Raw genomic sequence first — 25,845 nt, forward strand, 5'->3', positions numbered from 1 at the left:
CCAGGCCACTGCCTCTGCCACTATTCTTGTGTAAGATTCTCTTCTTTGGTGAGCGAGTGGACAGGACTGAGGCTGACAGCCCTAGAACAGATGGTTATGAAAAAAGGACAGAAAGCCCAGGAGCCATTTCCTTCAACCCCAGTCTGGAGGGAGAGAAATTCCTCCAGCTTTCAATCGGAGCCATGTGCCATCCCATCCCTGCCCTATGCAGTGTCCACCTATCCATGCCTCTTAGCTCCAGTTCTGAGCACGTGCCCTGCCAGACGGGCCAGGGATGCCATCCAGATGTTCCCTCTGGGTCATTTGGTTGAGTCCGCCCATTGATAGACTAGGGTAAGGAGGAATTAAAAAGTAATTGAACAACAGTGGATAGAGCACCAGCCTTGGAGTCAGGAGGACCTGAGTTCAAATCTGCCCTCAGACTCTTAATAATGACCTAGCTGTGTGGCCTTGGGCAAGCCACTTAACCCCACTGCCTTGAAAAATCATCGATGCAAAGGAGAGTATTCTCCCCAGAGTCATTTCACTGATGGACTGGCTGTCCCTAAACTGCGGCCCAGCTGAGCACTAGTAATACAGGTATTTTGGAAACAGCCAGTCATCTAAGAGCAAGTCCTATTTAATAAGGTGGAGAGTCCTCCAGCCGTCAAAAGCAGGGAATGACCATAAAGCCTGAGCTTGCTCTACTTGGGGGGCTTTCATCAAAGAGAATTGTTTTTGAGTAATTGGCTGCATCGTTATAGGGATGAGTTCACTCCAAGGGGAGACTTGAAGAGAGGCAACCTGTACTTGCCTGTGTGAGGACGAGAATGCAATTTTCTAGCACAACATGCAGGCCAAATAATTTCTCAAAAACACTTGCTGAGGGACCTGAGGCAGCTAAGACTTAGAACGCTGTCATTCTGCTTGAGTAGAGAGAGCTCCTCCATACTAAAGAAACTGCAGGAACTTTTTTTTAATTTTTAAAGATTTTATTTATTTTGAGTTTTACAATTTTTCCCCTAATCTTACTTCCCCCCCCCCCCCCGCTTCCCACGGAAGGCAATTTGCCAGTCTTTACATTGTTACCATGGTATACATTGATCCAAATTAAATGTGATGCGAGAAATCATATCCTTAAGGAAGAAACAAAGTATAAGCAATAACAAGATCAGACAATAAGATAACAGGTTTTTTTCTAAATTAAAAGTAATAGTCCTTGGTCTTTGTTCAAATTCCACAGTTCTTTCTCTTCATACAGATGGTATTCTCCATTGCAGACAGCCCCAAATTATCCTTGATTGTTGCACTGATGGAACAAGCAAAGTCCATCAAGGTTAATCATCACTCCCATGTTGCTGTTAGGGTGTACAGTGTTTTTCTGGTCCTGCTCATCTCACTCAGCATCAGTTCATGCAAATCCCTCCAGGCTTCCCTGAAATCCCGTCCCTCCTGGTTTCTAAGAGAACAATAGTGTTCCATGACATACATATACCACAGTTTGCTAAGCCATTCCCCAACTGAAGGACATTTACTTGATTTCCAATTCTTTGCCACCACAAACAGGGCTGCTATGAATACTTTTGTACAAGTGATGTTTTTATCCTTTCATCATCTCTTCAGGGTATAGACCCAGTCGTGGTATTGCTGGGTCAAAGGGTATGCACATTTTTGTTGCCCTTTGGGCATGATTTAGAACTCTTAAGGCTTTTGGGGATCATCTATTCCAATCCCTCTTCGCTGTTGAAGGAATAGGACCAGAGAAGTTAGGAGCCAGGACCACTCTTCTCCCAGTGTCAGTCTTACTGAATACCTCCCTGGACTTGGTTCCAACATGTTCTAACAGTGGGAGAAATAAGCCCTTTTCTGAGAAAAAGCACTGAGCTTTTCCTGAGCTAATCGATGATAGAACAGTGAGAGAGAATTAGGATTATGAGCCCTTGGGTCTCTCTCCAGACCAAACCTTTATTGATTTTTATGGGGCCCTTGATGCTGCCCAGTTACTGGGTTTGATTAATGGCCACTAGAGGGCAGTCTAAGAAGGATGCTAGTAGAAAGGACCTCTGCATGACTATTGCCTTCATCTGTGGTCTTGGGTCAGCTGAACCCAGGAAAGTTTAAGAGATGGGAAAACTTCAGTAACTTCTTCCACCCTTATCACCAGAGCCCTACTTTTCTTCAAAGGAGTATCTCCTTTGTTCCATGCCCTCAGCCGCTGACTATGGAACTCATCAACTATCTGCTAATGAGTTCCTGATAGGAACATTCTGATTAAGATGAATTAGTGACAGAAGATACCATGCCCTAGCCCAAAGTTGTCCCAAAATGTTGCCCAAGGACTCAGCCTCTCTGTAAGGTTTGGGTTAAGGGAACTCCCCTTGGGACTCCCACCTATCCTAGCTAGAATTCCTTTCTAATGAACAACTATTACTCAACAGTTGTAGGAATACATAGAGGTGGAGGTCTAGGCTCCTTAACATCTTGGGTAAGCTAACTCATGTACTTGGGAGCTGTTAGCATACACCTTTGATTTTGAAATAGTATCATTAGATCTGGAGCCCAAAAGGCTCAGAAGTCATCGAGTCCAACCAACCCCCTCATTTTACAGATTGAGAAGCCACAGCCCAGACAAGGTAAATATATACAAGGTTATGCAGATAGTATTAAAGATAGCTTTGAAACCCTATCCTCTGAGCACTGTTCTTTTTCCCCACTCCATCTCACTTCCCCCTCTGTTTTCAGACCTGTGGTCATTGACGCTTAAAGTTGGATACTCCGGTGAAGGGGCCTACACGAAGCATTAGAGGCCATCATCCTGGCTAATGCTGAAATGAACAGTGTTTTGCCTCTTTGCAATGTGTTATAGCTCATGAGTCTTGCCATTGCAGACCTTTTCTACTCAGGTTGGTATAGTCCAAGTCCTAAAAATCTGGATTTCAGGTTTGCTGAAAGTGAGTGCTCTATCAAGAATAAGAGAAAGAAATGTGGGGTGGAAGAGAAAGGAGAGCAGATGAGGGGTGGATGGTCCATTAGGTTCCCCAGCCCAGTACTGGACAATCTATCCTAACAGGTTCCAGCAGCTCAGTAATGGGGAAAGCAGCCAATTCGAGGTGACTGGGCCATACAATTCATCTTCCTGAGTTTGAATGTAGCCTCACCTAGACAAGTCACTTAACCTTTATTGGCCTCAGTTTCCTCAGTATTATGAGAAGATAATACCTCCCACAGAGCTGATGTGAGGCTCAAATGAGGTATTATTTGTCAAGGGCCTTGCAAATGTTAAAGTCTCATAAATGCTATGTATAACCATTATGATTATTTGGAGTTAGAAGACCTGGATTCCTATCTTGATTTTACAATTTAGTCGTTGTGTGACCACAGGACAGTTCATTTAGCTTCTGAGTTTCTGTTTCTTCATGCAGAAAAATGGAACAATATTTGCACTACTTACCTCACAGTGTTATAGTCTGGGAAAATACTGTAAGACTAAAAAGTGCCATATAAGTATGAATTATTATTATAATAAAATACTAGAATGCATAGGGCTTCCAGTCAGATGACCTGACATACAAGCTCTCCCTTTGCCTCCATTTCCCCATCTCTAACATCTATTCACCTTGATGGATGCTTCTAGGTGTCTTATGGATGCTGTAGGAAGACACCAAACCATCTTAGAGTCCAGGTGGCCTCACTGTATAGTAGAGAGGGATAGAAACATGTCTTAGGGCTTTCTTTGGAAGAGTGTTCTTTTTCTCTGACCTCATTTTCCCTGATGGGAACCTGGACAAAATTAGTGGAAAGAACAATGGCCTATAGATAAATAGATGACTACAAGACCTCTAATTTGACTTCATTTCTAATCACACCAGTCCTACCAAGAAAAAACCAGGTCCTTGGCTTCTTCAGGGGCTGCTTCAGGAACTGGGCTAACTAGTTCCCCCTTCAGCCTTGGCACTGGCACTCCTGATGATCACTTCATACAATTAGCATGTCTTCCTTCTTGGTCTATGCCAATGATAGGCCCTGGAGAGAAAATGGGGAAAAGAGAGAAGATGACCTGAACCTTCCCTGGGTTATGTCACAGGTTAGTTGCGGATATGAGACTCAAATGAATGGGGGGGGAAGAAAATATAGAACAGATAGCTGGTGAGGAACAAGTGAGATTAATCTGTATAGTATGTCTCCAATTAAAGAGAAATACAGTAAGGGCAGGAGTAAGTCAAAGGTTTCCTAAAGGGCATGGAGACTAGAGTTTGCCCTTGAAAGATGTCTTGGATGCACAGGGATGAAGGAAAATGAGACTGTATCTAAGGAAGAAGTATCCTGATACAATGGAAAAAGCAATGATCTCTAACAGGTCTAGAACTTTCTGTTTCTTGCCATTTGATTTCTGGACTTCAGGTTCCATATAATGTTAGAACTGGAGGGGCCAAGACTAGATCAGTCTCTCAGGTCTCACCCAGTTCTAACATTATATGAATCTATGGTCATGAAAAATGAAAGCAACTGTCCCTCTCCCTCCTCTGAAGAAGTGGGAGAATCACGGAGCAAGCCTGCACCACCCAGCCCCCCCTTGCTGCCATCTGAGCCCAGGATTAAGGAGGCTAGAGACTAAAGGGGAGCTTTCCTGAAGCCCATCCTTTCATGTACAGAGAAGCAAATGAAGACTGGAGAGTACAAAGCCTGGCCTAACTTTAGCCAGGTAGTAAGAGGCAGGAGGGAGATTTGAGCCCAGATCTTCTGAGTCTGGTGCTCTGCTCCTTAGACGAGTCCTTGCACAACTGATACTCCAGGGGAAACAAGAGGAGGGGGGACATTTTTGCCCCAGGTAGCTCCACCTCTAACCAGCCTCCTCCCGGACCAGGGGTGGAACTGAGCTGCTCAAAGCTCACAGAGGTGAATCAAACTGGTGCCAGGGGTCCCTGCTCTGCAGTCTTCTATCCTCCTGCCCAACGTACCCGAAATTCAGGAGCACTTTGGCAGGCCAGCTTGGCAGAGCAGCTTGCACCCTTGACCACCCTCCCTCCCCCCAAACCTCTCTCTGGGCAGCCCTAGGCTTGCCTCAGTGGGGCCTCGGTGAATCCACTCTGGGAGAAGTGTCCATGCCTGCAGCAGGGGGCTGGCCCTGGACTCCCCGGGCTTTTGAAAGTCCCCTTCATGAACAGGAAGCAGGTAATACTGAGGTGGGCCTGGGATGGGGGTCAGCACCTGGCCAGGGTGGACAGAAATTTCCTAGGGCTGGAGTAAGTGGAGCAAGACTAGATCAGGGAGGGGAGATAAGGAGGAAGAAATAAGGGTGGGCAACTGTGGGGGGGGGAGACAGAGTGCTAATACTGGGAGATAGAGTTCCTAGGGTTCCTCTTTTCCTGCTTTGGAAGCTACTTTTTTGAGTCCTAATAACTCACTTTTTAAAGTTTCTTTAAAAAAAAAACCATTTTTAAAATGTTTATTCTCAACTTTAGAAACACTAAATGAAATGGCATTTCTCTTTAGAAGACAGAGAAATATACACAAAAAGCAGATCTCATTTATATACATCTTAATTTTTTTCAAGATAAATAAGTTCAATCAGTGGCTTTCAGAGCTGTCCTGTTGGTCTGTTTCTTTCAGTTCTCTTTGCATTAAATAAGGCAAACAGCAATGACCCTCTCTTTCTTCATTTTCTTCTTTTTTACTACCCTGTCCCTATCCCTATCCCTCCCATCTCCAGAGGGAAGAAAATAAAACTTTGTGACAAATACACATAGTTTAAATAAACCAAAGTATTCTATTGGCTGCATCTGAAAGTGTATGTCATAGCATCTCAAGTCCATTTCTCTGTCGAGAGGTGACTATATGACAAGTATTAATGTCTCCATTTTACAGCAGAGGAAACAGAGGCCCACAGACACCCTGGTTTATTCATCGGTACAAAGCTAGGAAGCACCAGCCAAGATTCAAACCCAGCTCCCTCCTGACTCTAATGTTCCATGCTGCTTTTCTTTCCGAGTTACCCTCCCCTTTCTGTTCCTGCTAATAGTGAGGAAATCTGGGTCACACAAACACATTTACACACACAAACATATAAATAGATACAAAACCTCCTTAGAGTCAGCAATGCTGAGTTTACTGCCATACCTAGAGTTAAAAATAATCGATATTTTGATGGTTCCTTGGAGTTTTTCTCATGTGATTCTCACTACAGCTCTACAGATTATCCCCATTTTGGAGACCTGGAAACTGAGTCTTAGAGTTCTTCTTTTGATTTTGTTTTTGCAAGGCAATGGGATTAAATGACTTGCCCAAGGTCACACAGCTAAATAATTATTAAGTGTCTGAGGTCAGATTTAAACTCATGTCCTCCTGACTCTAGTACTCTATCCACTGCAGAGTTTTAAAGTGACTAACTCAAGGTCACAAAAGTGCTCAAGAGTTTCTCTTTTCAACTCAGTTTTTTCCTGTCTTAAAAATGGGAATATGTCCTTCTCTAGCTACATTTTGTGAAAAGTGAAGATAGCCCAGAAATAGGTGAGAGAAACTATTAGGAGACCACATCTAGAATGGCAATGAGGTTCCTGTTTTCTTTCAGTCCCACTCTAAAAGAGACAAGTCACATCACCTCTACAACCCAGACACTGAAAGGGAAATAGCTTCCCAGAAAGTCCTTTCCTCTAGTCCCCTGCCTCCCTTTTACTCTCTCTTTAGGGAAAAGCACTGCCATTCCTAAGACATCTACCCCATGACCCTTCTAGTCACCATCCTCTCTTCTCCTTCTGGTCCAGCCCATTTACTTTCCTGTCTAATTATTCTTCTTTCTAGTGAAATTCTGGAGCTAATTCTTGTCTAAATAGTCACAGAAATATTTTAGATCTGAGAGACCAAGTCCTCACCTCTATTTGTCCCCTCCCTTCTGACTTCTTACCTATGAACAGAAGGCCTTTTAATTAATTCAAAGGCCCCTAGGCTTTGATTAAATATCTGAAGGGAGATGAGGAAGGTTGAAGAATACTCAGAATATTCATGGGAAACTTGCTCCAACTGACAGCTCTGGTCCCTAACTCTTGGAACTGAGAACTAAGTCGAGCTTCCTGGGGTCCTTTCCCCAGCCCTGCCTCTCTCCTATGGCAAGGACCTGGGGGTGCTGGCAATGGGTGAGAGAACTGGAATGAAGAGAAGAATGCGGACACAATGATCTCAATTCACCCCTCAGCCCCTACCCCTCCCACTCTGTGTGGCAGACAAGATTAGGCCGAAGAACTAAAAGTCAAATGCAAATCACAAGCAAACCACATGAAAATACCTCCCCAGCCAAGGTTCCTTTCCCCATCCCAGGTTCTGCATTAGACTCCCTTTCACCCCTTGGGCTAAGGGCTCTGGCCTCAGCTCTCCCCACCCCAGCCAAGACAAAGCCCCTACTGTTGATTCCAGGTGACAGCCCTGGCTCAGCCTCCTAAGCAGGAGGGAAGAAGTGCCCCAAACAGGTGAAAGCTGCTGAAACTCCACCAACCCTGATTTTCTCTGGGCCTGTAGCCAGTGCTCCCCCACCCCCCAATCTTGTGCCCTGGGGCAGCTTTCCAAAGTCTCCAGTCCTGCCTCAATGCCCCAGGTGCTCCTACCAGTCATCCAGTATGGATGGTTAAGGCACTGGAGAAAGTAGAGGAAAACAGGGATCATGGAGTCACTTTATTTAGAGCCAGCAGGTTGGGAAGGAAACTCAGGTTGGTGTTCTGGTTAGCAGGAGGGCAGACTCTAGGTGTGGACAGAGATCTGGTCCTGAAGTCAGGAAGACTGGAAATCAAAACTAGATTCAGACAGTTACTAGCTGTGTGACCCTGGACCAGTTTATTTAGTCCAACTCCCTTCATTTTATTGTTTTTTTCATTAAAAAGAATTTTATCACTTTTTTTTTACATTATCGTCATTTAGCAACCACCAACCCCCCCCCCACTGGTACCTTGCCTTGTCATCAAGAAATACAGACAATGTCTGATAGCATCTGTGTCATTCTGAACCTGTAGCCCATCATCTTTCTACCAAGAGGAAGGGACATCAGTCCTCTGTTGTTAAAATCGGTCATTGCCTTGATCTGGATTCTGAGACCTTTTTAAAAATATTTATTTGACTGATATCTTTCATTTTTAATCACCTTAATTTCCCCCTGTACATCTCTCCTTCCTCCTCCCAGAGAGCATGCCCATCCTAGAGAACAAAGAAGACAATTCTATTGACTTGTAGAGTTAGCTTCCCTTATCTTATTATGGATTTAATTCTACTTGCCATAATCTGAATTATCAAGTGTCTTTGAACTCTTCATATTCATCATCTCTTAGGACAAAACAACAATATATTACATTTATAGGCCACTTTTGTAAGCTATTTCCCAATCAATGAACATCTACTTTGTTTCCAGGGTTTTGCTGTTCCAAATATTTTTAGTCTCTTCATTTTAGGGTAGGGACCATGAATTTCAAAACTCATACTCAGTCTAATGTCCTACTTAGAAGGAAAACAGATGACTGACTCCACAGTTTGATTTGAGAAATACTGGGGGGTGGGGACCCCTCTGGCAGAAACTGTCCCATAGGATGCCAAAGGAATTTTATTTCTTTAGAAATATTCTATTGACTCTCAGGAATCCTGATTTCTCCTTTAAGGGGAGTTCTGTCTCCTGGGAAGGAGTTTTTTCACATCTTTGAGCCTTAGACAGGACTAAGGAATGGACTTTTTTTTTTTAGTTTTTGCAAGGCAATGAGGTTAAAGTGACTTGCTGAAGATCATACAGCCAGGTAATTGTTAAGTGTCTGAGGTCAAATTTGAACTCAGGTCCTCCTGACTCCAGGGCTGGTGCTTTATCCACTGTGCCACCTAGCCACCCCAGGAATGGGCATTTTTAATTGGGAGAGGGACCAGGGAAGGAAGGTAAACTAAAGTGGGGTACTCTGGTGAGCAGGAGGGAAGAGAGAGAGAGAGAGACAGAATCAGAGAGAGACAGACAGAAAGACAATGAGGAGAGAGAGAGAGAGAGACAGAGACAGAGACAAAGATAGAGACAGAGATAGAGACAGAGGGAGAGAGAGAGGAAGAGACAGAGAGAGAAAGAGGGGGGGAGGGAGACAGAGAGAGAGAGACAGAGACACACACAGACAGAGAGACAGACAGAGAGAAAGAGAGACAGAGACAGAGAGAGAGACAGAGAGAGAGAGAGACAGAGACAGAGAGACAGAGACAGAGAAGGAAAAGGGGAGAGAGAGACTCAGAGACAGAGACAGAAACAGATAGGAGAAAAGGAGGGAACACAGGGTGATGGTACCAAAGAAGGCAGGAGAGGCAGGCTTTTCCCTGCCAGCTTTCTCTCCCTGTATCCCTAACTGTTGTCTTTTCCAGTGTCCCCACAGATCTTCCTGGGAGCTGGATGCACTGTCCTCTTCTCCAGCCTCCTTCTGGGCTGTGGATTCTGTTGGCCCTGGAGACCTCGGGCCAGGCTACCCTCCCCAGCTGTGGTTCTGGACCTAGATGCTGTAGCCCCTACAGAAGCTCTGGCCGTGTCTGTTCAGCCTCAATACCAGTCTTTCCAGGCCTGGGAACCTCCTTCCCAGAGTTCCACGGCTCAGATCTCTCCCTCGCCACAACCCCTTGAACCTTCTAATTTCTCATCCACATGTAAGAGGAAGCAGAGAGGGACCACTGCCAGAGCCAGCTCCCTGGGGTGGCTGAGGTCCACCTCGGCCTCCCGCAGCCTCTCTCATCACCCCCAGCCTCGCCTCAGCTTCTCCCTGGGCTATTCACCAATGGAGGAGGAGCTGATTGTGACAGTTATCCGAGTATCAGAGCTGCCCCAGGGTTTCCTGCCTGGTCGAGGATCATATGTCAAGGTGCACCTGGTCCCAAGCAGGACCGGGTCCCACAAAACAGCCCTGCGGCCTCCTGGTCCCACTGTAGAGTTCCATGAGAAGTTCTGCTTCCAAGGCTGCACCCCACAGGTTGTGAGGGCAGTGGCTCTGAGGATGGCCGTCCACAGCCGGGACTTCCCTGGACTCAGAACCAGCTTTGTGGGTGAAGTATTCCTTCCCTGTGTCCAGGTAGCTTCAGATTCTATCTCCAGCTGCCTGGTCAGCTACACTCAGGAGCTGTCCACCACCAAGAGCAAACTGCAAAAGGTCAGGGTCTTGGGAGCCATGTCAATCAATAGCTCCTTGACGCGGAAGGAACCCAGTGGAATAGAAGAAAGAACAATGAGCCTTGGACACCTTTGAACCATTTTGGAGTCACCTTCCATTCTTGGGAGATTGCCTCTGTTGCCATAGACTTGCTCACAGTAACCCTATTACTTTTCTATCCCTTAACCCCATTCCTAGAACTTACTTCTGGCTTTGATATTTCAAAATCCCTCCCTTTCTACACTGCAGGTATTCCTCCTCACTCAACACTGATGCTCTCGTTCTTGGTATTCACCCCCACTATCCCTGGTAGTCATCCATTGCTAGCACTTTGGGCATTCAGATCTTCCCCCCTTCCCCGTTACCAGTGCTCACTCCCCACCCATCACTGATACCCTGATTTATGATACCATACCTGGAATTCCACTCTATCCTGGTATTCATCCTAAGTACCCATTTATGGTCCTCACCTCCATCCCTAATGTTCACCTTCAACATCGCTGGTTCTTGGCTCCTATCTCTGCTCCACCTCTGGCATTCTAATTTGTCGCCTTTCCCCTCTCATTGGTACTTATGCCCCACTCATCTCTGATTTGGTCATTTCTGGTCTCTACCCCATATGGTACTTGCTCCTGATTAGACCTCCTTCTGTCCATGGGCTACCACTTTTGGTATTCACCATTCCATACTTATCATTCCTTCCCTAGCCTTAGTAGCCACCCCATTCCTATCAGCCTACCTCCCCTTGCCAAGTCCTAGAAAAAGCATTTCCAGAGTAGATCCAGAGCTACTCTCCACTCCCCATCTCATATATGGCTCACCTATGGTCACATTTACTATGCATTCACTTCCACTCACCCTGTCCACTGAGAACTTTCATCTCACCCACCATGAGAAGGATGACTCCATGGACACTGCACTCTCCCTCTGTTTAGGTGGTTCACAGCTTCCTCACAATCTCTTCTACCATAGAGACTTTCATCACTGTTTCCAAAGGAGGAGGGTCATGGGATATGGGGGGTGTGACTTTGGAAGAAAAGGGGGAAGTTAAGGACTTAGTTGGAATGAAGGCTATGGAATGAAGAGGCAGACTTTGCCAGAAGGGACTGTGGAGTAAGAGGCAGGGAGAGAGAGTGGTTATAGGGCCTAAGGTAGGACTGCAAAGTTTAAGATTGGTAGTGAGATTGCCTAAAGCAGGGGCAAGGCTGGGCTTAGAGGGGAATGCCTACTGTCAAGGGGACTACCCTTGCCATATGAATAGAAGATTCTATGCCTCTTACAGAGTCGTATCTCCCAGGACCTCCTGGCTCCAGGCCTCAGAGTTCCCTGGATGGGGTGCTGTGGCCAGCTCTTCCTCCTTCTTCAGTATCAGGCTACAGCCAATCGCATCAAAGTGATGGTCCGCAAAGCAGAACACTTGCGCAGTTTGAGTCGACTACCAGGATACCGGGGTATGGAGAAACTAAGGATGGGAGGGTCGGGAGGACCTATGGGCCAGGGTGGCAAAGAAAGGGTCATGAATTAATTGACCTCAACCCCTCCCCTGCCTTTACTTTAGAACATCATTCGGAGAAGGATTCCTAGTATAAAAATCAATAAATAAATAGACCCCTTGGATCTCTAAATAATCTTTCAACCCTAAAATTGCTAAGATTGCTAGGAGAAGTACTGCCTCAAATTTCCCCTTTCCCAGAGTTAACAGCTTATTTTTTAGGGGGTTTCTGACCTAGATTCTGAAAACCAGAGCTTTTGAAAGGGAGAGATGTCTGAAGTTACTGAGTATGGTCCTTCAGTTGAAAGTCTACTAAAGGACTGTGTTGATGAGAGAGAAAATTTGCTCTGTTGGCCTTGAGGAGGCTACGACTGAGTGGAATTCACAACCATGAGGTTGGTTTTGGTGCATAATAAGAATTTTCTAACACTTAAACTCACTCAATGAAGGAGCAACTTGTCCTGGGGAGGGAGCGAGCTCTCTGTCACTGAAAGTAGTCAAATAGAGGTTAAATGATCACTTGTCCAGGCAGTTGCAGAGGGCTTTCTTTGCTAGAAGAGAGATTGGATTTGTAGACCTCTAAAGCACCTTCTAACTCTAAGATATTATGATTTTTTTTAGCTTCTGTTAATACCTTGGCAGCTCAGAGAAAAATCTCAGTTTGTCCCAGGTCATAGAAAAAACTGGGATGGAGACCCAGAACCATCCGTGTCCTCATTTGTTGCTTCCCATTCCACCTTTGCTGCTTCATCTCCGTTCTCCACCCTTCTCCTCAGAGCACTCGGTGGTGATTGACCTGTACCAGGCTGGCCAGTTACTGGACTCCCGGGAGACTCAGGTGGTCCTGGGGAGCAGCCCAGTATGGAACGCTCCATTCCTTTTCAGCCTCCCTGCTGGAGACCTTCAGGAGCAGAACCTCTTCCTCCAGTTCACTGTCATGCAGGTAGGGACAGGCAGTGAGTTCTAGGGGAGGCTGCTCCATTTTCAGAGTCCAGACATCTCTTGACCAGAGTTTGGGATCCTTCCTGAAAATAGGGTCTCCTACTGCCCAGCAAGCTCTCTCCAGGAAGGGGTCTGAACTTAGATTCCATATAATTCTTTTCCATTGTAATTCTAGGTATTTTATTTTAGGTATTTAAAATATTATTCAGAGGAGAATAATTTGACTAGATAGCCAAAGGGAACCATGGTATCAAAAAGATCAAAATCTTTTCTTTAAGAGACAGGATATGTGTAGACTAGTGAGAAAACTTGGTGTTTTCTGACATCCAAATCTCAAATTTAGCCATGGCAATCTTAAGCAATCTCTGGGAGTCAATGTCCTCAAATGGGATAAATGGAAGCTGCTAATAGCTGACTGGGGATGGGTAAGGATCCCACGGGAAGATGCTCGGGTGAACTGTTGGGAATGATGGGAAACTCCTCTGGAATGCAGATAAATACTTGTGCCAGATACCTGTGAGATGTCATTATAGCTTCCTGCACATCTCTCCCTCTCTCTCACTCCTCTGGGTGAAAAAACAAAGTGACTTAAGGATCAAGGATTCAAAGAGTGAATAGGAGCAGGTGCCAGAGCAGGTCTCCCTAATCTTGCCTCCTCTACTCATCCCTAGAGCTATCTCCTGACCCGAAACCTCATCCTGGGCTGGGTTCGAATCGGTCCAGAAGCCTCAGCAGCTGGGCGTGCACATTGGTGGGACATGTGCCAGCAGAGCCTCCAGGAAATTACACAGTGGCACCCCCTCTGTCCAGGCAAACCAGATTCCCCCATGGCAGCAGCTTCTGGATCTAGGACAAGAAATAGTTGATGCTGAAGAAGTCCCCTGGCAGGAAGAGCTGACCAGAAGTATATCAAGGGAGAAAAAAATAGAGGAGCATAGATGGACTGCCTCAGTTGTTTCATCTGTATAATGGAATTATTTTCTGCCCTATTTCGCCTATCTCACTGGAGCTAAGAATCCAGTGGGAAGCACCTATAAGGTCCTCAATAGATCCTTCATGATGAATTGATTGTATATAATCAACTCTCTGGGCAAGAGGATTAAGGAACTGGGGGGGGGCAGAGTTTCTTAATTTAGAGACTTCACAAGATGATTTTGGGGAAATCATTTTGTAAATGATGAGATACAATTTAAATTCTTTATAAACCCAACCTTCTGCAAGCAGTCTTTCTGGGTTCCCTTGCTTCTGTCTTATCCTCTTCCTTCCTTCCCCCTACTTTCCATCTATTCTGTATAACTTTGCATGTACCTAGTTACTTAGGTGCTGTCTCTCACATGAGATGGAACTCCATGAAGACAGGGATTATGTTTTTTTGTCTTTCTTTGTATCTCCAGCATTAGCATAACTGGTACATAGTGATTAACTAAATAATTGTAAATCTAAAACCATTTCAAAAATCTCAAAACGTGAATTATGAGTCAATCCCTAATTTCCATATTCCATCCTGAAATTCCCTGGGTACCTTCCATCTTCATTGTTTCAGACTAATCAGTTTGCCTTCTTCCGTTGGCTAATCCCTAAAACTCCTATTCTCAAGTATAGTACTTGGAAGCCTAGGGAAGGATTAGTTTTTCTCTATTGCCCAAAGGGTAGTATTAGACACTTCACAGACAGATTTAAGCTCATCTTCTGGGGAAACTTCCTAACCGCTATGGCAGTCCAAAAGTGGAGCAAGCTGCCTTCAGAGGAAATGGCTTTCCCATTCCTGGAGGTTTGCAGACTTGATGTTTGTCCTTCATTCTCAAAGATCATGAAATCAGGATGTGATGCCATGACAAGCACATGAATTGGATTTGAGTGAGAAGGGCTGTGCCAAGTCACCAGTGGCCAGATAGGAATCAGGATGACTGGAGATGGCACACACACACACACACACACACACACACACACACACACACACACACATACACACACACACCCCACTAATTTGGACAGAAGGGAAAAGAGATATTTAGCTACTTAGTACTGACTCTTGTCTTTTTGAAAAATCCTCCCTAGAAGGTTTGCCTGGATCTCAGTCTGGATGTGTGGTAATCAGGTTAAATGACTTGCCCAAGGTCACACAGCTAGTAAGTGGCAAGTGTTTGAGGTTAGATTTGAACTCTCATGCTCTTGATTCAAAGGACAATGCTCTTTCCTCTGCACCACCAACCTCTTGTCTAGCATGGGGTAGAAATGGATGCTGGTGGAGCATCTAGATGGCACAGTGGATAGAGCACCAGCCCTGGAGTCAGGAGGACCTGAGTTCAAATTCAGTCTCAGACACTTGATACTAAGTAACTGTATGACCTTGGACAAGTCGGTTGGGAGCCAGGGTCTCTAAGCTGTTTGACACAGTCACAGAAAGAAGACTCAAGGCGGTCACACTGCCTGATGGAACAACATTTCCTTCTTCAATACATATAGGGATTCCATGTATACCCATATTTATAGGTCTATTATTGATTGCAAAACTTACTCATCCTAATAGTGGAATGACTATAAAGGAAGGATTCCAGAGAAATTCCTTGAATAAAACAGATTGTGAACTCTGTCCAAATTTAACAGGACTGCCTCTCCCTGAGACATACAAAAGGCTTCAGCATTATGAAATCTTTGGAAGATACAGCACTGGGAGTTCCAGGGAGATGTCAGAATATATACAGGGAAACCAGATACAAGATGGGTCAGATAGAATTTCAGGGAAATTAACAGTTTTGCCCCCCCCTTATCGTACACAGGAATATATGATAAAGATGGTGAGAGAATAGTTAGTATTGGTAACCGATATGTGAACTCTAACAGCCTTAGTTTATTGGGAAAGAATAAAAAGTCATAGAAACTGTGGCATCTACCAACAAGAGCTGAAAGGAAAATTGGTTATTGGAGTCAAGGGACAGGTGGGCAAACATAACTACCCTCACTATAGGTTGTCAAGGGAGCATATCGAAAAACATTACATATGCAGTACAAAAACATAGCAGCATTCCATTAAACAAATTATATCAAAGATTATTATAAGGAAAGTTCTATTTAATTAATAACTTTACTATGCAGCAACAAACTAGGCAACAGGCAGGTTGAGGTCATCACGGTCTGAGCAGGGACAAGAAAATTAACTACATGATTGATAATCACACTTGTAACCACTACATGATCAAACTTGTAACCATATGAACTATGTGATTAATGATGAAAATTGTACACTTTTGTAACCAAGGAAATGATTTTAGTTTGCTTGTTTCATATTGATTCTAAGACTATAAAAATAAATCTAAGCAGCTGACAGTCAGTCAACCTGCTCCTGCCTATACCCACTTGTTGACTCAACTCATTTCACGTACTCTATCCCTCCTGTCAGGAGGACCCCACGGAGGCTGGACCCCCGCACAAGTCATTTAACCCCACTGTCTTACAAAAGTACAAAAACATCGAAAAGAAGAAATGAACTCTCACTAGGTAATATACTGGATAGAGAAATGGACCTAGGGCAATTAGGTGGTGCAGTGGATAAATAACCAGCCCTGGAGTCAGGACTTGATTCAAGTTCAGTCTCAAGTTCAGATAGATGATACTGTCTGATCTTGAACAAATCACTTAACACCATTGCTATACACTAAAAAAAATCAAGACAAAAGAGAATTTCACCTGGAACTAAGAAGACCCCTGGGTGAGTCACCTAATTTCTGACTGCCTCAGTTTCCTTAACTGTAAAAGTACTTACCTACTAGAATTGTTTATAAATCACTGAGAAAAGTCCCTGGAATGTAATAGACAATTGTATTCTTCTTGATTCTGGGGCCTTAATAATACCACATCCATGTGAAATCTTGTGAAGTTGCCTAGACTGTCTATATTTGAGAAAGGGCCTGTTTTTCCCTGCTGTTTCAATCCCTAAAGAACATTCGGGTTTAAGAGAAGTGAATGACATGTGGAAAAGCCTGAGGCTTAACACACCTCCTGCAGTTTTCAGTACTCAAAGCTCAGCTAGGCTTTTGAACTAATAATAAAGGTAATAACTAGCATTTTTAAGAAATGGGATTTTGTTTACAAAATGCTTTTATATGCTTCCTTATCATATCCATTTTACAGATGAGCAAACTGAGGTTAAATGATTTACTCAGCCTCATAAAACTAGAAGTAAGATATCAAGACAGTTATCCTTTATAATTTTTTGAAATGTCTCAAATTATCTCTCCTTGATTTATTTTTCAGGTCAGTTGTTTTTCCAAAAACATACTTCATATTTTTTCACTTTAAAAAATTCTTTCCTCTAGAATTTATTGAAATATGAGGTCTAGGCTCTTTTTTAAAGTATGATTTTCAGGTAATCCAATAATTATTAAATTATCTCTCCTTGATCTATTTTCCAGGTCAGTTATTATTCCAATAAGATATTTCATATTTTTTGACTCTGTTTTATTGTTTTCTTGATCATTAGTTTCTACTTTCCCAATTCTAATTTTTAAGGAATTATTTTCTTCAGTACTGCTTTCTGCTTTGCATCTCTTTTTCCATATGGCCTATTCTGCTTTTTAAGGAGTTCTTCAGTGAATTTTTATGCCTCTTTTAACCATTATCAATTCTATTTTTAAAAGAGTAATTTAATTCTATATTTTTGTGCCTCTTTTACCAAGCTGTTAATTCTCTTTTTGTACTTTTCTTGTATCATTCTCATTTCTTTTCCTAATTTTCCTCTCCCACTTTTAATCCTTCCAGGAATTCTTGCTGACCATGGGTCCAATTAGCATTTTTCTTTGAGTCTTTGCTTGTAGTTATTTTTCACATTTTTATCTTTTTTCTGAGTTTATGTCTTGGATTTGTTTTAACTTTTTATGGTCATTCCTTTTTTGATGCTCATTTTTCCAGCCTATTTCTTTACTTTGAACTTTATTATAAAATTGGGCTCTACTCACTTTAGAGTGGGAAGTTTCAAGTTTCAGGCTATTTTATGCTACTGTTTTTAGGGCTAATTCTGAAAATTTCTTGTGCTTCCAAGATGATGTGATCTAGGGAGATGTATGATCACTGATGTCCAGTTCTGTGCTTCTTTACCCAAGAAGACCCCTGTTCCCTTGCACTAGTGCTCCTCTGGTCCCTAGAACTGTGACCCAGAACTGCTCATGGGAAATAGAGTTACCAATAAGCACCAGCTGTGCCCAAGGCCAGCAAAGGGGTCCCCTGTACTTTTTTTCTGACCAGTTGTCCAGACTATCCCCATAACATCTTTGGATTGCTACTGCAGTCATGATGCTGCCACTGTGTGTGTCCCAGCTGGTCCTAACCCCTAAGTTGTCTTAGGATGTAAAAATGCTTCCCTCTGACCTTTTGTTGGCTCTACCATTCCAAAGTGGAAGAACTCAACTGGATTGCTGCCTGTACCCTGCCATCTTGGTTCAAGTTATAGTTCCTGATGCACCATATAACTAGAAAGTATCACAGACAGCATTTGAACTCAGGTCTTCCTGATTCCAGGTCCAGGTTCTCTATACTTTGCATCAAACAGCTGCATCCAAGCCTAGGTGGCTCTGTACTGAGTGCTGTCAGTCAGGGAAGAAATGGTCATTATGAAAAGGAACGTCTTTGGTAATATTTGAAGAGTGAATGAGTGTTGGGGGAAATCAATCTATTTTCTAGGGGAGACAAAACAACATAACCTGAGTATGCGAAGTCCTTTCTCACACACACACACACACACACACACACACACACACACACACACACACACACACACCACTGCTTTGGACAAAGGAAAAGAGATATTTAGTTACTTAATACTTAATTCCTGAGAATCTGACTCCTATCTTTCGACAAATCCTCCCTAGAAGGTTTGCCTGAATCTCAGTCTTTCCTCTGAGTCTTTCTATGTTTTCAGGGTGCCAGAGAACCATCTCAGATTTGATTCATGACTGGTTTCCCTTCTCTTTCAGTCACAGAACACTCTTTAGCTACTTCTGTTCAAATTCTCATTCAGGGGAACCTGTTTATAAGATCACAGGGCTGCTTGGAAGACCACAAACTTCTCATTGAAATTTCAAAATTAAAGCTGACTGAAAACAAAAGAAAATGGCAAATGCGCAAATGCGGTAAGAGATATGGAAAAACAGGTACATTAATATACTCTTGGCGAGCTTGGTGACCTAGCCATTCCGGAAAGCAATGCCCCAAAGCTATTAAACTCTGTATACCCCTTGATCCAGAGATATCAGTACTATTAAGGCTTCACCCCAGAGAGATAAAAGAAGAAAGGGACAAATATGTATTAAAATACTAATAGCAGTTCTTTTTATGGTAGCAAAGAACTGGGAACTGGGAGAATAGTCATCAACTGGGAAATGACCAAACAGAGAGACAACCAAAAAGGATGAGACCACCTGGTTGAACCATGAAGACTTAGTTCATTGATATCTTAAACATTTTTTAATTCATAACTTTTGATTTTGCATTACCTTCATTTCTACATAAATCCCTTTTCTGCTCCCATCTGGGGAACTATTTGTACTCTCCCCCTCCCCCACAAAATATACTATTTTAAAAAACCTTTCCAGAAATTAAGCAACATCTCGCCTGAGTGTAACAGTATCTGCAATCATCCCACCCCCAACGTCCCCTTCCTCTACAGCTTTTCCTTTTCTGCTTATAAATACCAGGATCACATTGTTTCATTTTGGTGGTGCTTTCCATTTCCATCATTGTAGCTTTTGAGGACATTTCCTTCATGTCGATCAGTTCAGGTGAACCTTTCCAAACACCTGACCCTGAAGTATTCTCCTGAATTGATCATCTCTTTCCTTTGTGAAATCCAGGGTGGCTGGGATGGCATAAGGGAAGGGGGAGCACTATCAGAAATGGCTATCTTGACATGGAATCAGCAGCAGAAGGGACCAAGCAGTAAGGGTACTGGAATCCAGGGGGCCCAACAGGCTCAGGGATGGAGAAGATGTTCCTGTTACTGTCCCTGTTATCTTTCCTCTAGAATGGAAGCTTCTTGAGGGCAGGAATGATTTCTCTAGTATCTCACAAATGACTGGCACAGCAGGCACTTCATAATTGTTTGTTGTTCAGTTGGTCAGTGGCTTGTAGAGCAAAGTTGGACTTAGATGAGCAGGCCTCTAATCCCACCTCCTATTAGACCTTGGACCAGTCACTGACCTCCTCAGCTGCAAAATAAGGAGATAGGTGTAGTGGAGGTCCCTCTCTTCCAGCTCCCAATTTATTTTCTTTGATCTTTGAGCCAGAAGATCAAAAGAAGCAAGGAATCATGGAAGGAGGTCTGGTCTTGGGATCAGATGATCTGAATTCCAATCCTGCCTCAGACACTTACTAGCTGTGTGGCCCTTGGTGAGTTCCTTAACCTCTACCTCCATTTCCTTGTCTGTAAAATGGGAATTTCATCTCCCCATCAAAGTTGTAGTGAAGAAAGTGCTTGGTAAATATTAAGATGGTTTGCAAATAGATATTGTTATTTCCATAGGGAAAAGGCTGTGGGGCTGAAGGCAAAGGGTCCTTGGGCCATTTCAGGGGAAGATCTAGAGCCATGGCAAACTGAAGTGATCTGAAACAACCAGTCAGATTCCTGAGCCAATTCATGGCCAGTGTCTTCCAGTTCCACTCCAGACTATTCCGGTAAGGTCCCTCCAGGTCTTTGGCCAGTCAGGTGCCATCTGTCTTGGCGCCAGGAAAGAATCAAACAGAGTCCTTTCTACAACAGCCACTGCGGCTGAGGAGAGTTGAAGGGTTCCAGGTTTGCCAGTAGAACCTCAGTTTAGCTGCAGGGAGAATGGGAGTGGGAATGTCACCAAGCAGGCCTAGCCTTCACCACCTGGCTGATTCTAGGAAACCTGGAGAACCCCATCTCCCCCCTCAATTGCCTCTTCCCCAATCATCTTTCTTATGAGCTTAGGCCTGAGATGGTTTCACCCCAAAGAGAGGTCTGAGGCTTAGAAAGCATATCCCTTTGGGGAAGGGAACACAGAAGAGTTCTTAATCCAAGGTCCATGAACTTAATCAGGGGAAGGGAAGGGGAAGAAGGGGAAAGGGAGGAGAAGGGGAAGGAACTAGGGAAGGGGCTAATTTGGAACAGAAAGAGGCTCACAAAAATAGTTTTAGTATTCCAGTGAACCTCCAGAGCTGAGGTCTAACCTTCTTGCTATATCTAACCTGTGTCCCCAGTGTCCATCTGAACAAGAGCCCCCTTCCCATCAGCCTCCCACTTCTCTATGATATTAGGAGACCTTCCTAAAGACACTCTTTTTTGCCTCAAAATTGGATGGAACCTCAGAGGTGTTTTAGTGATGGACCCCTCCTCTTGTCTAGCTGTTGATTAGCCTGGAACACTTTCTGCCTATGGAGTAGGGCCCTTAGGCCCTAGGAGAGAAGCCAAGGAGAGAAGCAGAGGGTTGGGAATCAGTCCCCTGCCACAAGCTGCAGAAGAGTGGGAGTTCTCCAGGGACAGGAGCAGGTTGGTCCCCTGGAGGGGAACGTCCCCCAGCCCCTTTGCATATCCATTTAGTCCTGAGTGTCCCAGGGATACCCATATCTGATATTACCCCGCCCCATATCTAATTTGTTGCCAGGGTCAATGCCCCATCCTCTCCTCAGACCCTGCCCCCACTCTAGTGCAGACCCTCATCATTCACACTGGACTGTTGTAATAGCTAGTGCTTGGTCTGTTTGCCCTAAGTCTGTCCCCACTTCATCTGCCATTCAGCCACTAAAGTAATTTTTTTTTGCAAGGCAAACAGGGTTAAGTGGCTTGCCCAAGGCCACACAGCTAGGTAATTATTAAGTGTCTGAGACCGGATTTGAACCCAGGTACTCCTGAGTCCAAGTCTGGAGCTTTATCCACTACGCCACCTAGCCGCTCCAAGTAATTTTCTTAAACACAGAACTGTCACTCCCTGTTCTATAACCTCCAGTGGCTCCCTATTGCCTCCAGGATCAAATACAAAATGCTTCTTTGGCATTTGAAGCCCTTAATAATGGGCTTCCTGCCAATTTTCCAGTCTTCTTATACCTTGTTCCCTTCCACATGCTCTTCGTTTTAGTGACACTGGCCTCCTGGTTGTCCCCCAGGCCTGGAACTCTCTCCCTCCTCATCTCTGCCTCTTGCTTCCTTCATGTTACAATTAAAAGTTCACCTTCTATAGGAAGCCTTTCCCAAAACCTCTTAACTCCTCTGAATTTCCTCTCTTAAATAATGCCCATTTATTTTGTATAGATTTGCTTGCTTGTTGTCTCCCCCATTAGACTCACCCAGATTGGGCACCATACCTTTATCCTCTAGTTTTAGGGCTCTGAGACAAGCAACAAAACTGCTTTCTACCCTTGGAGTCATTTACCTTAGAGACCACCAGTTTACAGGTGAGCTGAGACTCAGGGAAGTCCTATCACTCTTCCATGATCATTCAAGGAGAGAGCAAGGATCTGGACCTCTTTCCGACCCTGAAGTCCCTTATTCCCTCCAGGCCTCAGTTTTCTGAGTATTCCCAGTAAAATGGAAATAACAGCTCTTGTGGGACTCACCCCAAGGACTGTCAAGAGGTTCTGATGAGATCAGGTGAACAATCACTACGTATGTATTCCATTTCCCAATTCTGGGACTTGAGAGGGAAGGTCCCTTTTGGCTCAAAATCCTCTATATGGTGTAGTCAATGACTTGTTGATTCAAATTGGATTAAACCTTTATTTTTCTAAGTTCCCATCTCTTCCAAGTAAAACCACTAAGTGAAAAGTCATCCATCTTGGAGGTCTTAGAAAATGGAGCTGTGGATTTGGGAATAGCCTCAGACCCGTATTAAAGTAGTATGTGGGGCAGAGCTGGGGACCTGGTGGGAGCATGGATGATTGGGTTTGGGGTGGGACTTGGGGGGATCAGGGAGACTAACTGGTTCTTACCGGTTCTACTGGGGCTTCTTGGTCCCCTGATCCCCAGAACTGCCCTCGGGCCACTCCCTGGGGGGCTGCCCAGTCCTGCCAGTCCTTTCTCGTCTCTCCCCAAACAGATCCTGCAACTGATTTGTAAGAAAAGGATAGAGATGAATGAGAAAGCTGAAAGAGAGAGTGTGTGTGTGTGTGTGGGGGGGGGTGATGATGAGGATGTTCTCCAAGTCCATCTCTGAGTTCTCCAACCAAAGAAGACACTCTATAAGCATCCAAGATTTCTGACCAGGGCAGGGGGTTGGGCAGAGGAAGAGTGGGTGACTTGGTTTCTGATTCCTTTCTGGGCTGGCTGTCTTTCAGTCCCCCACAGCACAGAGGCAAATATGTCTGATTTTCTCCTTTGTAGGCTGAGAGGGGCTGAGCCTGGAAGGGCAGTGAGAAGACTTAAGCTCTAATGGGGGGCATATCAGACACTCTATCAGGTCCTTGGGGATGCTACTTAGATTATGTCTTATAGACACTCCAGCAGGGGAGGCCAGTTGGAGCTTTCACGTCCCTCCTAGAGAAAGTCATCTCTATGTATTGGCCCCTTTGCCTCCTTCCTCAATCCCCCACCTCCATCTCCAAGCAGGCCTGCCCCATACCTGCTCCGTCACCAGCCGATGCTGCTGTTTAACTCGCTCCATGTCCCTCAGGTCACTCCGGGGAGCTCGGCCCCCCTTCGGGGCTTGCTTGTTGGGGCCCTTGGATCACATGATCACAGATTTAGAGCTGGAAGGGTCCTCAGAGAACAATGGATCCACCCCCTCTCCTACCCCTTCATTTTACAGATGGCAAAACTGAAGCTAAGGGAGAAGAAATGACCTGACCATGGTCCCATGAGGCAACCAGGTGGTAAAAAGGTTAGAGTGTCTTGGAGTCAGGAAATCTGAGTTCAAATTCTCCCTCAAACTCTACTAACTAGGTGTCCCAGGGCAAGACGTTTAACTCCCCAGTTTTAGTTTTCTTATCTGTAAAATGGGGCTCATAGCACTGAAATCATAGGATTATTGTGAGGATCAGATGAGCCAGCACTTGTAGAAGATCCCATGATTATTATTATTAGCAGTAACAAGTGTCTCAGGAAGGGATTTGAGCTCAGGCCTAGCCTGACTCCAAGTCCATTGGTGTGCTATCCATTGCTCCACCCATCCATATCCTGGGGAGGGGGTGGGTGCTGGGACCACCAAAAGCACTTGAGAGCCCTGCCAGTCCCTTCCTATTTCATGCTGTTCCGGCCAATTCTATCTCTGGTCCATCCCCGGATCCTGGAAGGAAGAATTTGAGGCCTTCCTTGGTCTGGATGGAGGAAGCCTTGTGCTCTGAAAATATGGAGGGAGGTGGGCAGGGGAAGAAGACAGAGCTCACTCACCTCCAAGACTTTCTGGAGCTGCTCCAGTACCTGTGGTTTCTCCTCTGTTGGCTTTGAAGATGCTTCCCAACCTGGAGACACCCCAGGGCCCAAAGTTAGAAGCTCCCAGTCCCTCCTAGTCACCCCTGTTCCTCACCCCAGCCTTGATGAGGGGGACTTAGCTCAGGGAAGGGGAGCTCCACACCCTCAGAGAAACAAGGATCCTGAGTTATCTTGAAAGGAGTAAAGAGAATGGGAAGCAAAAATCACATAGATGTTTGCAAAGCATCTGTAAGACAGGAAGATCTAGGGCCCTTTAGTAACTCAAGAATCAGGGTTCTCAGCCTCTCTGGAAGTCACAGTCCTTCTGGGCCTCAGTTTTCTTAAAAAGCAGCTGATCCTTTCTGGCTCTAACTTGTTATGGTTCTATAAGACTACAAACCTTTTCTAATAAAACTCTGTTCAGGCATCATGCTGAAAGTGGGCCCAGTCTTTGCCCCCCAGCCCCAGGTGGAAATCAGGGGGAACTCACCTTGAAGCACTTTGTCCAGTTGTTCCAAGAAGGCATTACAGTGAGTGCAGTGGCCCTGGGGAACCCCCTCCCAGCCAGCTCGGGGTCCCCTCTTCAGCTCTTCTGGGGCCACCTGACTAAAGGCCCCCGGGGAGTGAAGAGGCAATTTCTAGGGAAGAGGACCACCTTGTTGGCACCACTTTTGGTCACTTTCCACTTACTAAGGGATTTGAGCCTTGGACCCAAGATCAATCCATGCCTTTGAAAAGCCCCCCTTTCCTACCTGGGGAAGCTTGTCCCCACTCCCATGTCCTTGGTCAGGTCCCCCACCCCTCCACCCCCATCCAGCTCCAGTCCCCAGCCCTGCTTCCTTCCCAATAGCTGCATCCTTGGAAGCTACCTTAAGAAGGGAGGAGGGTGTCATCCCTGTCTCCCCCTGCTCAGACGCCCTTGGGATCCGGAGCTCCTTCAGGGTTTGCTCCCTGTGGACAAAAATTTTCATTTAGAATTCCAATTGCCCAATCTCTTTGGGAAAAAACCTTCCTTGCTATCAGGGTCTCCAAATGAAAACTGAAGAATAGCTAAGGAACCAGTACATCAGGAGCCACATCAGGTGACCCTAATTATCATCACCAGTGGGGTGACTGAACCTCAGAGATCAGCTCTAGCATTTCTTGAAGAACTTGAGGCCCAGATTAGTGATCACCACCCACAGATGTATCCCTGACCCCAGGCACCCACCCACCCTTAGACCTACTGCTTTCAGTGGCAACTGTTCACAAGACCCCTTAGCCTGGGCTTCATTTTCCTTCTCTGTAAAATCAAGTGACCTCTAAGGTTCTGTCCAACCCTAAACCTCTGAGTCCACCTAGGTGGAGGGAGAGCTGAGCATGATTCCAGTTCCCCGCCCCCCACAAGCAGGCTCTGGAGCTGTCCAAGGAGAAGTCCACCACATGCCCACTCCAGGTCCCTAACCCTTGTGAATAAATCTCTGAAAACTGACTGGGTTGACTAAGGGCCAAGGTTAAAGATCAATCCATGCCTAAGTTCAGGGGTCAGTATGGATGACAAAGGGCTGTAAAGGAAGGATCCGACTTCTTTACATGAGATTGAACTAGAAATCACCCGCCAACCCTGAACCAACTTGGGGGTGTCTGGGAGCATGGGGGCCCTTTGGAGGGGATGCTGGACCTGAGAACTGGAGCAGTTTGGATTCCTTGCATTGGGGCTGAATGAGCTGTCTCATCAGATCAGGTGTGAAGAAGGATGTGAGCCCAGGCTTTCAGGAAGCTGGCCCCTCTGGCCCAGGTCCGTCCTTCCTCCTCCCCCACCTGCTGCCAACTGCGTTAATGCCTCTAAGGTGAAGCTGCCCAGAGCCGGTTTGCTCTAGGCTCAGGGGGAAGGCAGACAGGTCCTTCTCTATACCTGGCACCCCCATGCCCATCCCCACCCAGGGGCATTCAGGACTTGCCAA

The 25,845-nt window shown here is 45.1% G+C and overlaps 2 protein-coding genes across 6 annotated transcripts in view; one reads left to right on the top strand and one right to left on the bottom strand.

Moving 5' to 3' along the window:
• The first annotated feature begins 4,987 nt into the window (after window positions 1-4,987).
• On the top strand, window positions 4,988-15,891 carry LOC141523092 (synaptotagmin-4-like). The gene is made up of 5 exons (XM_074236368.1): window positions 4,988-5,151; window positions 9,343-10,115; window positions 11,398-11,566; window positions 12,384-12,550; window positions 13,221-15,891. The coding sequence occupies exons 1-5, from the start codon at window positions 5,082-5,084 to the stop codon at window positions 13,413-13,415; spliced, it is 1,374 nt and encodes a 457-aa protein (XP_074092469.1). The 5' UTR covers window positions 4,988-5,081; the 3' UTR covers window positions 13,416-15,891.
• Window positions 15,892-19,000: 3,109 nt separating this feature from the next.
• Window positions 19,001-25,845, bottom strand: part of LOC141520833 (uncharacterized) — a 44,101-nt gene continuing 37,256 nt past the window's right edge. For all 5 annotated transcript variants that reach the window (XM_074232712.1, XM_074232709.1, XM_074232710.1 and 2 more), the window contains 6 exons: window positions 24,772-24,853; window positions 24,393-24,540; window positions 23,882-23,952; window positions 23,115-23,213; window positions 22,486-22,601; window positions 19,001-20,357 (listed from right to left, as the gene is read on the bottom strand). In XM_074232712.1, the coding sequence (XP_074088813.1) occupies window positions 22,491-22,601; window positions 23,115-23,213; window positions 23,882-23,952; window positions 24,393-24,540; window positions 24,772-24,853 (511 nt within the window). In that variant the 3' untranslated portion in view covers window positions 19,001-20,357; window positions 22,486-22,490. The remainder of the gene's footprint in view (window positions 20,358-22,485; window positions 22,602-23,114; window positions 23,214-23,881; window positions 23,953-24,392; window positions 24,541-24,771; window positions 24,854-25,845) is intronic.

The sequence above is a fragment of the Macrotis lagotis genome, chromosome 4 (genome assembly GCF_037893015.1).
Source record: "Macrotis lagotis isolate mMagLag1 chromosome 4, bilby.v1.9.chrom.fasta, whole genome shotgun sequence".
Lineage (NCBI taxonomy): Eukaryota > Metazoa > Chordata > Mammalia > Peramelemorphia > Peramelidae > Macrotis > Macrotis lagotis.